Consider the following 15632-nt stretch of genomic DNA (forward strand, 5'->3'; position numbering starts at 1 on the left):
AAAATACAATCATTGATGAATATTTGTAGTCAGTTCAGTTTCTACTTGAGTTTATGTTGCATGCTGGCCTAATGATGCAGCTCTTCATACAGCCCATAACAACCTTTACCTTTGACCACTTTGAATTATTGTTAATGTTGAGCAACGGAAATATTTCTGTTTAATATCAAGTAGGAAACAAATATCTGCAAATTCAATATAGTAGGATCACCGTCATCATTCTTCCTGTCCATACTGATCCAAGTGGCTATCTTCCAAAGTTACCTCCAAAGGGGATTTCCTCTTGAAGTACATTAGTAAGAGATCTCTTAACTTCCACTTTGAACAGGAAGCAAAACCTGTTTCAAGGCCACTGATGTTATTTTAAAACTGATGTGGAAAAAACCTCTGTGTTGTTAATCTTTCCTTCATAGATATCTGATACTTTATGATATAATGTTGTATTTTCATCTTTACCACAAATATCATTGTTAACTACTTGCTTGGCTTTGACTGATGCTCAATTCTAGTATCTTTTCAAGACTATATTATTACATTACATTACATTACAGTCATTTAGCAGACGCTTTTATCCAAAGCGACTTACAATAAGTGTATTCAACATCGGTTTTCGAGAGAACAACACGTCACCAGAAGTCATAAGTGCATCTCCTTTCTTCAAACAAGCATCTAAGAGCATAAACCAGAGCAAAAGTACAGTGCAGAAACAAACGAATGCAATAAGTGCCACAAACTAATACGAATACAATAAGTGCAATAAGCTAGTATGAATACAATAGATGCTAAGTAAGTAATAAGTGGAAGGCTCAGGGTAGGCCTTCTTGAAGAGGTGAGTTTTCAGCCTGCGCCGAAAGATGGGGAGTGACTCCGCTGTCCTGCCGTCAGTGGGGAGTTCATTCCACCACTGTGGGGCCAGGACAGAAAACAGCCACGACCGGGTCGATCGGCCTCAGGGACCTCTGAGCGACGGGACAACCAATCGCCCCGAGGCAGCAGAGCGAAGGGTGTGTCGGGCGGGGGTGTAAGGCTTGACCATGGCCTGGAGATAGGAAGGAGCTGTTCCTTTCACTGCCCTGTAGGCTAGCACCAGAGTAAACTGGATGCGAGCTCTTACAGGGAGCCAGTGTAGAGAACGGAGAAGGGAAGTTGTGTGGGAGAACTTGGGGCGATTGAACACCAGGCGAGCTGCAGCTTTCTGGACAAGCTCCAAAGGTCTGATGGCCGACGCCGGGGCTCCAGCAAGTAGTGAGTTGCAGTAGTCCAGGCGGGAGATGACCAGAGCCTTACTGACTCACAGTGAGTCACAAGTGAGTCAGTGATGCACCGTCTCGTCAGTGAGGAAGGGGCGAATCCTCCTGCTGTTGTAGAGCAGGAATCTGCAGGAGCGTGTAACCGATGCAATGTTTGCTGAGAACGACAGTTGTTCATCCAGGGTCACACCCAGGATAACTGCCTAATGAGAACTAATGAGAACACACACATTCATGAATTATACTGGAATTATATTGGAATTTAAAAAGTTTGTGATATGATTTACTATTCACAGGCCTGGAGAAGGTTGTTCATTTATTTGCTTATATTTTTTACAAACAGCCATGTTTGTCTGAGAAAATACCCCCACTCGGTCCGTGTACGTTTTAGTCATCTGTTTTACCGTTTAGACGAAAATACGGAAATACCATGGTATTCTCGTTTTTCGTTTCAAACCAAAAACGGAAAAACCAAAGTCAAATAACGAGCCGTATTTCGTTTTTGCAAATCCCTTTTTTGTTTTTTCCTTTAAAACGAGACGCAGAGCACAACAGGTAACCCGGAAAGAAGAATATTTCAAAAATAAAAGTGAAGGCGATATAATGACCGTATGCAAGAAATGAATACATTAATTAATTAATTAATCTGGGCCGATGGGAGTGCGTTAGCATCAGTAGTTGACTACATGCTGTTTAATATTCATTTACCTATGTACACAGCAATAATCAACTTTTCGATTAATCGGTGCATTGATGTTTGATGCAATACAGTTCGTGCACTGCTGTCTGTCCACAGGTCTCAGTTTTCGGTAAGTAAGCAATTTATAACCATATGTGTGTTGTATTTGTTCTAAAACAGAGTTTTCTTTACACTTTAAAACAGTGTTTGATAAAAAAAAATCATTTAGCTGACTATCAATTGTGTGTTTGCTACTTTAGCTAACGTCACAACAGCTAGCCTAGTTATGTGGTAACATAATGTGAAGGTGACATGTATGTTAACATTAAGCTAACATGGTATTCCTCTCAAGTGTAATGCTAGGTGAATTCAATTTTAGTAGCTTTTAGACTGTTTTAGTAGCGTGTGGACTTCACAAACATGCACATGTTAATGGACTATTTAATGAGTTGTAGACTGGCCATGCTGAATGTCAACTGTATATTCCTGACTGGTTGATATTTTCAGGATGGTAGAATTAGACAAAGCTAACTGAAATCACGTTAGTAAATGGTGTTGAAGATGCACTTAATAAACAGCAAGGGGTTAATGTTACCGTCCCTCATAATGTAAACTGAACGGCGTGACACCGTAACGTTAACGTTGTATTGCAGCAGCAAGCTGCCGTTCAGTCAACACAATGACGCTGAGTCATTACAGAGCAACAGCAGAAGCTCACTTTGTGCAAGTCTAGTCTGAGTTCAGCAGAAGCAGGCTTCAGTAAAGTGAAAGTAATCACCAGGTTGTGCTTTATGAGAATAACTATAAGTAAAGGTAGTAGGGTCATGTAAGCAGAACTAAGATAATTAATTATTCCATTAAGAGAATGAAGTCAGTGTATATTTTAAGGTCACCATAGGTCCTATATATATTCTAGACATTTTTTGTAATTATTGATGTTTTGAGGGATATTTCAACAACTGTAATCCTTTTATACAGGCGACAAGTGCTTTCAACCCTTAAAGGGCGGCCATCCTCCGGGCGGCCATCCTCTGGGCATCCAACTTGAGGAAGATGATGGACATCTCATTCTGAAGTATATGATAAGTCAATGTAACCAGCCACATGTACTGTTTTGTATTACAGAAACATTTTTAAGATCCTAATATCACTAATAGTTATAACAAGTCATTGCGACAGCACAAAAAACTCAGTTCACACCTGTTGAATAGGTATAGAACATGTCTGTGATTTTGAGAAAGGAAAACAATGCTGAACTTTTTTGCTTTAACTTGTCATTGTGAAGTAAATGTTGATTGCTCAGTGTAAGGGCTATAGAAAAATGACACCACGTTCCTTTTGTCTTCCCCAGCATCGTCTGCTGTTCAAGTTCAAATGTGTCAGAAATAAAGTGATGGGATTTACTAGGTTACATGTGTCACACATCAGTCATGTGAATTAGTAGAGAGTGGGAACCTCCACACCACTGGTGGTACCGCTCCATAGAGGGATGTACAGACTACTAGCACTGTTTTAAATAATGAAGCACATTGTATTCATATGTGAATAACGTCTATTAATTCCTAATAGGCAGGGAGAGATCTTCCAACTGTATATTAATGTGTTCCATTGATTCTCTCATATACAGCACGCCTTGGCTGGCAGCACAGTGACGGTTTCAAAGAGGGCCTTCCTGCGGCTTAATCGATCATGACCCTTTTTTGCCAGGAGCTGGCTGCTCTGGTGTTCACAAAGGATGTCCTTGCACTGTCCACCCTGACTGGGAAGTCAGGGAAAGTGGGACCTCCTAAAAGACAACTGGACGTTGCCAAAGTGCAGGCCATAACAGGTAGGTAATTGTCTTGAGTCGTATGTAGATAATTTAAAGCTTCTGTGATTTATAAAGCAGCAGGATCACATGTTCGTGGTAAACACACCACCAGTGATGAAATATGTTTGACCTGCACTGGTAGGAATATTGGCATTTCATATTGATATAGTTCCTCAATATTAATCCTGATTTTCTGTTCAAAAAATAATATTGGTTCAACAGGATTTCCTGTGTGGTCAAAATAGAAGAAAATGTTGTATGAATATGCTGTGTGACATCATTTCTCGTCTCTTCTCTTAACAGATGCTGTTATTCAAGAGTTTCCGCAGACGAGTGCCTCGGACGTGCGAGCGGTCATCAGACGGAAGTGTAACAACGAGCAGTTCAACCAAAAGAAAGGAACATAATGTGGAGCATGTTTGTGTTTCTATTTGGTGAGCGAGAGTCTGCAGCGGTGCAATTTGTTTTGATGGTTCAGTGTTCTGTGTTGTTTTAATTTGAAACATGGTCATTCTGTTTTGTTTAGTAATACATGTACCATATCAACTTAAATCAGAATTTTTTTGCTCTCTGTTAAGTATATTTTTGTTATATTTCTCGAAAATGCACTATATTACATTTATTTGAAAGTGTGTTTAAAGATTTAATTTGCAATTTGTTAGACGTACAATGTTAGTATATTTTATATATTTGCAAATAGTACAATTATTGGCAATGTATTTGCAATGTACTATTATATATATATATATATATATAATATATTAAGAATATATTTGAAATTCAATAAATGTTTTTGAACTTTTTATTATTGTTGAATCTTATTGTTCAAAACAAGATCAATTACATCAGATATTGTTAATATTTGTGGTTACACTTATCACAATGTGTTTTCTGTGCATGCATTAAAGCAAACTTAGTTTTTCCTTTACTACTTTATTGACTTGAAAGCGAAATAAGTACCACATAAAATTCCAAACTTTTTATTTAAAGGAGACGCGTCATACTGCCTGTATAGAATCACAAGCACCTGCTACCTGGAAGGGGATCTGATCATTTAAACCACTATGAAGGCCAACACAGTGTACTCAGGCAAAATGTGACCTTTGACCTTCGTGATGATAGAGCAAATGAATCCAATTTACAACGAAAGAGGAAACTAATATTGTATCTCACTAGAAACATTCCTTTTTCCTACAAAATTACATTCCAATATCATTAAACTGCAATTTCAATTACATTTCGAGGGACATGTTTTTCTCTCATATCGCGGTTGCAGTTTTCAACAGCCCTCCTCCCACAGCAGTCTTCTGCAGACCAATGTTATTGAATGGGAACTTAATTTTACGAGACAGTGTCATGCTGGTGTGTCCAACATGCTAAAGAGCTGGTAGTCTGTTGCATTGGTTCCCAACTCAATTCATCCTGACGGTCTGCATCCGCCTACAGCTCCAGAGATCAATCTGAGGGGTCACGAGACCGGTAACATGGCAGCAAAGAAGAAAAGAGAACCAATTAATCTGGTTTTTGCTCTTGTCTTTTGAGATTAGGGAACACAAATGAAAACATTCTAGAGTCAAACTTTCTGTTACTCAATGGCATTAAAACTGAAGTCATTTTATTTGGACTACAGCATTTAACCCACATATGGGTCCAACCTGAAAGCTCTTCTTAACAAGAAGAAAGCAGCTTTCAGGTCTGGGGACAGGGACGAGCTCAGGAGAGTCCAGCGCGACCTGAAGTTGATGATCAGAGAGTGCAAGGACTCCTACAGGAGGAAGCTGGAGGCCAAACTCTAGCAGAACAACGTGAAGGAGGTGTGGACGGGGATGAAGCAGATTACCGGCTTCAAGGTTGGAGGCAGACAACCAGGGGGCTCCCTGGAGAGGGCCAACGAGCTAAACTCTTTCTTCAATAGGTTTAGCTCAGAGCCCTCATCTATGTCCTCCACACACCACACCTCCCAAACACCACCATACCTCCCCCTCTGTCCCCCCTGGTGAGCTGCATGGACTCAGAGCCCTCCACTTCAAAGGGCTCTGCCACCACCGACACTATGACCCCCCTCCCCCTCTCTGAGACGACTGGCCAGGTTAGGAGACAGCTGGAGAGACTCCACCAAGGCAAGGCTGCTGGACCTGATGGCATCAGCCCCAGGGTCCTGAAGACCTGCGCCAGCCAGCTGTCTGTTGTCCTGCAACACCTCTTCAACCTGAGCCTGAAGCAGGAGGAAGTCCCGGTGCTGTGGAAGACATCGTGCCTGGTTCCTGTACCAAAGAAGACGACACCATCTGGCCTCAATGACTACCGACCAGTTGCCCTCACATCTCATGTGATGAAGGTGCTGGAGAGGCTGGTCTTGGCCCACCTCCGACCGCAGGTGAAATCCTCACTGGACCCTCTGCAATTTGCATACCAGCCTCATGTGGGAGTGGACGACGCCATCATCTACCTGCTGCAACGAGCTCAGTCGCACCTGGATGGATCCGGTGGCTCTGTGAGAATCACTTTCTTTGATTTCTCCAGTGCATTCAACACCATCCAACCACTGCTGCTGAGTGAGAAGCTGCGGGTGGTGGGGGTTAACGCGTCCACTGTCTCCTGGATCACTGACTACCTCACGGGCAGATCACAGTTTGTCCGACTGGGCAGTGTGCTGTTTGATGGGGTGGTCAGTGATACTGGAGCCTCACAGGGAACTGTTCTGTCTCCCTTCCTGCTCACCTTGTACACCACTGACTTCCAGTACAAGTCTGTGTCATGCCATCTGCAGAAGTTCTCTGATGACTCTGCAGTGGTCGGGTGTATAAGGGACGGACGGGAGGAGGAGTACAGGGCAGTAGTGGATGACTTTGTGGAGTGGGCCGGTAGAAATCACCTGCGTCTGAACGTGGCCAAGACCAGAGAGATGGTGGTGGACTTCAGGAGGAAGACGACGGCTCCACAACCGCTGAGAGTTCTGGCAGAGGACGTGGACATGGTGGAGGAGTACAAGTACCTGGGTGTCTCCATCGACAGCAGACTGAACTGGCAGACCAACATCAACGCTGTGTACAAGAAGGGGATGAGTCGACTCTTTTTCTTGAGGAAACTTCCTCAATCCTTCAACGTGTGCAGCAAGATGTTGGAGATGTTCTACCAGTCTGTTGTGGCCAGTGCACTGTACTTCGCCGTAGTCTGCTGGGGGAGCAGCATTGGAGCCGGAGACACCAACAGACTTAACAAACTTGTTAAGAAGGCCGGTTCCATCATTGGCTGCAAACAAGACTATCTGGAAGAGGTGGTGGAGAGGAGGACACTGAAGAAACTATTATCCATATTGGATAACCCGGATCACCCTCTCCACCACCTACTGCAGGGACAGCGGAGCACTTTCTCCAACAGACTGATCCAGCTCCGCTGTCACAAGGAAAGATACAGGAGAACATTCCTGTCCTCTGCAATAACACTTTACAATGAATCACCTCTGGCCAGATCATCCTCCACATAACTACACACTGCGTCACTGTTGTTTGCTGGGGTTGATTTTTGCACTACTGTTATTCACCTAGTTAGTTAATTTAACACTATTCTATTTCATTGTATATACTGTGCATTTTTTAATACTTAATATTTTTGGTTACTCTGTTACTTTGCTTCTTGGTGTGTCTTGCTGCTATGTTGAGTTCTTAAATGACACAAATATAACATGTAAATACATGATGTATACAACTAATGCAAATGAACCATAAACATCAAATATCAGATGAAATAATCAGCATTAAATACATCTGTATCAATAACCTAAAGGCACAGGTAAATATGACTAAATCTATGGTTTAAATACACTTATACTGTCATCTACTGGTAAAAATGGCAAACACTTTGACTTTGCATCTACTTCACATACGGTGGAAAAATAAATATCAGTGCTCTGTGAACACGAAAATGACTTTGATTAAACTATATCACGAACTGTATTGCATCAAACAATGCACCGATTAATCGAAAACTTAATTATTGCTGTGTACATAGGTAAATGAATATTAAACAGCATGTAGTCAACTACTGATGCTAACGCACTCCCATCGGCCCAGATTAATTAATTAATGTATTCATTTCTTGCATACGGTCATTATATCGCCTTCACTTTTATTTTGAAATATTCTTCTTTCCGGGTTACCTGTTGTGCTCTGCGTCTCGTTTTAAAGGAAAAAACAAAAAAGGGATTTGCAAAAACGAAATACGGCTCGTTATTTGACTTTGGTTTTTCCGTTTTTGGTTTGAAACGAAAAACGAGAATACCATGATATTTCCGTATTTTGGTTTTTCCGAATTAACGGTAAAACAGATGACTAAAACGTACACGGACCATGTACAGTAGACAACATATGCTGTTTGAAATCTTTCATATATTGTATGGACTGCATAGGGTCCCCATGTAGGCGCAGGAGGCAATGGGGATGTGGACATAGTGGACAAACAATCACTTAATCTACAGATTGTCAGGTTCAATTAATTAATGCTACAGGTTTAGACTCTGCCATATTCAAACAGTATATGTTAAGAATAATGGGGCATTAATTAAAGAGGAGGATTTCAGCATAATATAAACCAAACAGTATTATGCACTCATATTCTCAAACTACCCAGCAAATAAAGTATATAAAGTAGTTAACATTGGCTCCACCATAACCAGCTGAACGTGATGAACACATTAATGCATTAATCATTTAAATCCAATAGGCTGTTGTACATCATTCTGAAATGGGCCATTCTGCATAATGATGAGACTTCTGACCTACTTTATACTTTTGGCCCTTTAAGTATATTTCGAATACTTTTGTACTTTTACTTAAGTAAACAGATTATGTCTACACTGTGGTATTGCTACATTTGCTTAAGTATAAGATGAGAACTTCTACCACCACCAACAAAGAATCACATTTGTTCATTTCCTCGTTTTACCGCCTTCACCCTCCGGTCTATAGGCGGCGGTAATAAGCCTGTGAGCTACCTTCCTGTCCAACGAAGAAGAAGAAGAAGACGACGTGCCCGCTTGGCTGGTACCGCTGATGTTGATAACTGGAGGAAACAGTGAGTAAATGTATATATGAACAATATGAGGGTTTGGTGAAACGTTCGTTCGTCTATTGCACGTTATTAGACTCGACTGTGCGGAAGAAAGCTTGCTCTGCGGTCACAGCGTGTCCAAATAAACGTTGTACCATTTTATTCTGTATCAGAATAGTCTGAGCAATTAGCAACGTGCTCCGACCAAGTTGCTAAATTAAAGTTTAAATGTCAAACGTTGGCTGTAACAGCGGTTCAAGCTACAACGTTAGCCGAGGATGAATGACCTGTAGCAATGTGAAGCTTGTTGTAACTTACACCACATGAAGCTAAGTGTAACGTTAGCAGTATATCCAAACATCATGGCACACGAGTCTTTAAAATGCGCATGAGTTGCAGTATTAACGCCAAATCCCTTCAATGTTTTCTGATGCTGATGGTGTTTATTGAAAGGGTGGCCTGCTTCAGTTTAGTCAATTAGTTAGCAAGACAATGTCCAAAAACAGAAGCTCAAACAGTGAAGAATGTCCATCACAAGTTCCTAAAACACGAGGCTGAACTGTCTTAAAAGTTATTGAATTCATAATGTTATGAAACAGAGACAGCAGTACTAAACCTTCACATGGATAGAAGCTTCTTGATAAGTGCTCTTGGGATTGTAATCATAGTGCATTCATCGGTTGTAATTGATTTAATCGAATCACAAAAATGCTAAATCTTTAATTATTATTTATATTTATTCGTCATCTGTGTGAATGGTCTATACGCCAAATGAATGTGTTTAGAGTAGGCATTGTGCCTGGTCAGTTTTGATAATTTGTGTTTTATTTTTAATTGGCAGAAAGACTCAAGATGGCGATGCCGGTGTCTGTGCTCCGCCTGCCGAAAGGACCCGACCCCAACAGCCGCGGATTTGACCCCAAATCCCCCCGTTTCATCGCTCTCTGTCGAACCTCCATCCCCTCTTCTTCAGATGCTGAGCAGCTGCCGAGAGAGCAGCACGCCCGATCCGTGCTGAGAGAGAGTTTCCTCCGGTGTCTCCTGGCCATGGCCAATAAGAAGATTCAGTTTCACATGCACGAGCGGGTGAAGGTGGAGGCCACGTTTAGAGCGTCCGACATCGACGTGCTGAACTTTCAGGTGTCGGACCTGCGCACTCCCATCGGGGTGCAAAAAGAGGCTCTGATCAGGTGTCAGGATGTGATTTCATTCACTTTTGATTCGTGAACACTTTTGTTTTGTTTCCTGTTTAAACAGAATACGCCATTTGGGACGAGAGGCACTTGGGAGTCTCGTTTGTTGTTGCAAGTGAGCTCTGTTTTCACACTGTGAGATAGTTTATACAGTGTGTTGTATTTTTTTTAGGTGAGGTTGTACATAGCTGTTTTCAATCTGTATACTTCAGTCGATCATACTGCTCTGAGATTGCTTTCAGACGCTGACGAGCAGTCCCACTGTTTAGCACAAGAGGGAGTCATAAGCCTGTGTTTTCAGAGAGACGTGACGGAGAGATACTTTCTGTAGAGCGTCATCGCTGCCGTCTTACTTTTTGAGATGCAGAAAGAGGTTGTTACTGTGGTCGAGTTGACATGTTATGTCTTTTGTCATATTCTTTAACTGATGCAAATGAAACATTGCACACTTAACATTTCTTTTGAGTGGAACACTTTTCTATTGTCTATTTTGTATTTTTTTTTTGTTTGGAAAAATATTCAAGACACCTGAAAAGATTCATGTCTGATAAAGATTGATGTTGCTTAAGAAAATAAGTTGTAACTGACGTGTGTAACCCAACCACCACATCCATCAAAACAATATCGTTTTTCATAATCACCTTAAAAACAAAAGGTTTTGTTGTCGAGAGCAAAGTGAGTTGTCCTCTCTGCACTGCTTGGGGATAGTTGTCCATAACTCTAGTCTATCTTTGTCAACACTATCACCAGTGTGTTGGGTCTTTATTTTATCAAACTCGGTCAGGTCCACATTTATATCTGCAATTATCAGTCGGGAAATAAATCTGCAACAATTTTGATAATTAATTGTTTGCATCACTTTTCAAGTAAATTATGGTAATTTTTCATTGTCCTGTGGTGTCTGATGGACCTAATTGGCAATTAAAAGAAATGATCTGTAGATTAATGGATAATGAAAATAATTATTGAATGCAACCCTGTTCACAGTAATGGCAGATTTAGCATCTATGTAGTCGTAGTTTTGCATCTCTTTGTAGTCATTTTGCATCTTGTTGCGCCCCCTTGAGGTAGTTGTGCATTACTTTGTGGTCATCTCATGTGTCTCTTTGTGGCCGTTTTGTGTCTTTATGTGGTTGTTTTGCATCGGGTCCCTTTAAACAGATGTTCAGGCATAGGGGCCACAGGGCCTGTGTCCAGTAGGCCTATTCAGTACTCCATACATGAATGCAGAACTTAAGTAAATTCTGAACCGGAGAACACCAGAAGGAGCTATAACTTAGCTTTGTTGTTTTCAGTCACCGATCTGAAACATTTACAGAGTGGGATATTAAAATATACTGAAGTCCGAGATGGATCGGGTGAATTCACATCATTCTTCCTAATGTCTCAGTAATCCAACACAAACTGAGCCCACGTCTGATGGCAGCACAGATATTCATTATAGTCACTTATTTAGATCCCTGGTCATAAATAATACGGAAGAGCAGGATTCTTCATTGTTTAGCACCGGCCTCATGGGGAGGAGGAGCGGGCATCGATACTATTTAATCTTACTAAAAGGTGTATTTTGCGAGTTCCCAATAAGTCATTTTATTTGAGTGCCATTAGGCGGGCGTGCTGTGCCTGTGTCTCTTTTTGTACCTGAATTATCTGACCACTCAGTGGAGACAGTCATCAATGAGTCAGTGACTCATCCTCTCTCTCTCCCTCGCCCTCCCCAATCCGAAATATGACTTAAACCTTGCATGACGTCATCGAGCCTGTGTGATTCAATCAGGAAGCCCTCAAGGACAACCAATGTTAATTTCATATACACAAGCCTGCTCCCTCAGTTCTCACTCTCACCTCTGTGATGAGAACACATACTGTACATAAACATATGCATTTCCATAACTTTTGTTTTGTACTTGTACAGTAAGTATGTTACAGACTACATCTTTACTCAACTTAACACATAACCAGCTAATAAAATATGATGAGTCGTGAAGATGAAACTGCCCAACTGTACATAAAGTAGTTAAAATGAGTTCCCCTTAAAGCAGCTACACCATTAAGTCCCTTGCAGTCTAATTAAGTGCTTTTACATTGTCGTATTAGTATTTTTACTTAAGTAGATCTGGATTTGAATTTGAAGAAAGGACAGAGAGGGGCAGGGTGTGAAGTTAACTTATTTATTTAATCAGTAGTGATGATTTTTGAGTTAAGATTTAGACATATTCCAATCTGGCCATAATAACGTCCAAATTTCTGATTTAATGATGTTGGCCAAATGCTGCCATAATATAGGACTCATTGGCTCATATTGCGTCATCTGTAAAGCTGCTAATCAATATGATTTATAGTAACAATGGATGAGGTGACTGCATAATGTGAAAGGGGTCTTTCCTAGTGATTAATACGAGTATTATACAATACATCAACAGCTAGAGTGGCTCAGCATCTTTCAGCTCATTGCTTTGGTTTTCCAGTGTTGTGTTTAAGTAAACCACAGATCGCTATGTCTTCTACTGTAGAGAAATTACATGATTAAGATATGAGCGGTTTAGTGAGAATATATATATATGTTTTAAAAGTGGATCGGCCATAAGAATGATCTCCTCTGAAGAGCTCGAGCTGGATTCATGTTCTCTAATTTGTACCCGGGCCCGGGGACACACTGTCTCAGTGTTATCTACTCTTACTGTTTGTCTTTCCTGACAGTCTGCTTCTCCCCGATTCCAGTGGAAAAACATTCCTACCTCTTAGTATGCATGTGTGTTTGTGTGTGCGTGTGTTGGTTGTGTCAGTTCTGATGGTCCAAGGAATCTGCCCTGTACAACAGCGCTGGCCAACAGGAAGCACATTCCGCTTCTTCCTGTTTGTGGCCCTCTCTCACTTCCTGGTGAGTGTCTGATAACTTACAAAACCACTTAATCACCCTTTTGCTTAAAACTACCAGCAGATTAAAATAGTTGGGCGGTGAAATCATGATCATGTATTTTTATTGTGTTTCACAATGGACACGAGGGAGGAGATGATGATTCACTTGATAACATGCATTTTTGTGGAAGTGTCAGCTCAGGTATTATTGAATCACACTGAACACAAAAGATGCCATCATTAAAAAAACAGAGCAAAGGGAGGCTGCACACATTTATAAATATGAATCAAGCGGTGAGATGAGTCAGTGAAACTGCTTCTCTGCTGGCTCATTATGAAACTAAAGTAAAACAGTGACAGAATGGCTCTGCCTGCTGATCATTTTACTTTAATTCCACCTTTAAATAACATTTTTGTAGACTTGTCTTTTTTTGCTCATTTCCAGCTTTAATTAAATGTTTTTTCTTTTCTCTTCTGTGGCTTCTGTGCATTTTATTGTTAGCCTCACAGCGTGGCTCTAAGCAACCCCGTCTCCTACTAAATGATGTTCTCATACAACTGAACTGCATTCTCTATTACGTTAAGAGGGAAACATATGTTCTCCCAGATTACGGTTGAAGCTTGAAACACATGGTTAGCATTGTAAATTAAAACTAAAGAAAAACACAAGAAACGTACTTGGTTATGTTTAGGTAAAAAAACTCAAACTTAGTTTAGTGAAATCATCGTGGTTTGGCTTAAAATTGATTTATGGTTTGACACAAACAGCAGTCTCCTGGTTGAAGGTCCTGTGTTTGTTCGACCCACCCGTCCATCTAATGTCCTCCATACACAGACTTCCGCGGACTATAATTAGAACATATTTGTGAGTCATTGGACCTACGTCACAAACAAAAGTAGCTAATCCGGTAGAAAATGTGTTTCCTTCAAGACGTCGCAGTGCAGTTTCGTTGTATGGGAATGTTATTATTAGGAGACCAGACTGCTCTCGGGATAGCAATGACCGTCGGTTGGTCCTTTGCCCAGACTGAAATACCTCAACAAATATTGGTGGATCGTCATGAAATTTTGTTGAGACATTTGAGGGTGAATCTTTCAAATTTTCAATTACCCTTTAAAACATCTCAAAATGTACTAAATGTATTGACACATTTGGTACAGGCATTCATGGGTCCTAGGTACAGTATTTTGATGACTTCGCCTATAGTGCAGTCATTAGTACTTTGGTTTATGACCAAATACCTGCAAAACCATCCCCATGTACTGTACCATCAACAGCATGTCAATATTGTCATTGTCAGCTGGTTCTAGACCCATTTCCTATATAGTGCATTACATTAATGTACAGCCATTTTATTTTAGCGTCTGAACTCTTAAATGTGAATTTCATGCACTATATAGTACACTAGCTTGATGCGATGTGTCCTTGGGCAAGACACTTAACCCCAAATTGCTCCCAAATACTGTGCCTTGGTGTATATTTGGGTATGAGTGTTAGCTAGTCCTGATGGGCAGGTGGCACCTTGCATGGTACCCTGCCATCAGTGTGTGTAGTTGTGTGAATGGATGAATAACATGTAGTGTAAAAGATCTTTGAGTGGTTGGAAGACTAGAAAAGCGCTTTACAAGTACAAGTCCATGTAGCATTTACCCTCATAAATGTTCACAATGGAAAGAAAACTGCTGACAATCCCATAATGCAATGAGTACTCTTAACTGTGTGTACTACAGGGAATAGTGAATCGGTCCATGAGGGAGTGTTTTTGGAACTTTAGTCTGTTTTTGTATCATAATTTGTATCTCTTCATTATGTGTAGTCGTTGTAACTATTATTATTATATACAGAAGTATTGTGTAAATAATTGTCATGAATAATCATAATTAATAAGAACACACCCCATCTACACCACTGCATACAGTACAATCATTAATCAATGTGTTTCTCTAAGTACGACTACATGGTGATATTTACGGTTAAGTGCTCACTGGAGGTAGCGAGACAAGCAGACACGAGAGGAATGGCTGAGTCACCGTCAGTCCCCAGCTTTGTTTGAGTTGCCACCGGGGGGGAATGTTGGAGGAGCTCCAGCGATTGTGAGGACCAGGCGCTGTGTGGCAGCCTCACTTCCCCGACTCAAGTGGCCAGAGAGATAAAGAGGCTGGCAGGGGAGCATGCCAGCTGGACCCCACTGACATAAACAAAGGTTTAAGGTCAATATAATGTTAATTTACCATTATCATTTACCATATTCAGCTGGTTCTGCATAAAGTTGCCAATTGTTTCACTAGAGTGCTTTTAGGCAACTTAGAGAAATCAAAGCATTGGTTTTCTTGGTCAGATATTTAGTATGTCAGTCACATTATGACCTGCAACCCTGTGAGGTCAGTGAATGCTACTGTAAATGTCCAATTTAAAGAGACAAAAGATCATCGGGGAAAAGGGGGACACATTTGCACAACTGATGTCTAGACAGGAAGATATGTGAGGAGGTGGGAGGAGAAGGGAAGTGCTCATTAGGAGTGAGATTAAAGTTATCTTCATTTATCTATAAGTCTGTAGACTCCATCGTGGTCCACTCCCTTTCCCACAGGAGTAAACACAGGAAGATGATGCTAATTAGTGTCTGTGATGCTGAAGACCCAACGATTTCATCACAGATAAATTCACCATCTGTGACCATTTATCCTGACCAATCAGAAGTGGCAGGGCGGAACTTCTGCTGACTGGTTTGTGAGTCAAACTGTGGGATAGTGCGTCAAATGTGTATCATGTGTTTTACACAATTGCGAAA

The 15632-nt window shown here is 41.0% G+C and overlaps 1 protein-coding gene across 1 annotated transcript; it reads left to right on the plus strand.

The window, feature by feature from the left end:
- The first annotated feature begins 8753 nt into the window (after positions 1-8753).
- gemin7 (gem (nuclear organelle) associated protein 7) lies at positions 8754-13315 on the plus strand. Its single transcript, XM_076100840.1, has 2 exons — positions 8754-8812; positions 9630-13315. Exons 1-2 carry the CDS (start codon positions 8791-8793, stop codon positions 10013-10015), a joined length of 408 nt encoding a protein of 135 aa, XP_075956955.1. The 5' UTR covers positions 8754-8790; the 3' UTR covers positions 10016-13315.
- The last annotated feature ends 2317 nt before the right edge of the window (positions 13316-15632 follow it).

This window comes from Anarhichas minor, unplaced genomic scaffold, assembly GCF_050575085.1.
Source record: "Anarhichas minor isolate MPS153535 unplaced genomic scaffold, ASM5057508v1 ptg000026l, whole genome shotgun sequence".
In the NCBI taxonomy this organism is placed as follows: domain Eukaryota; kingdom Metazoa; phylum Chordata; class Actinopteri; order Perciformes; family Anarhichadidae; genus Anarhichas; species Anarhichas minor.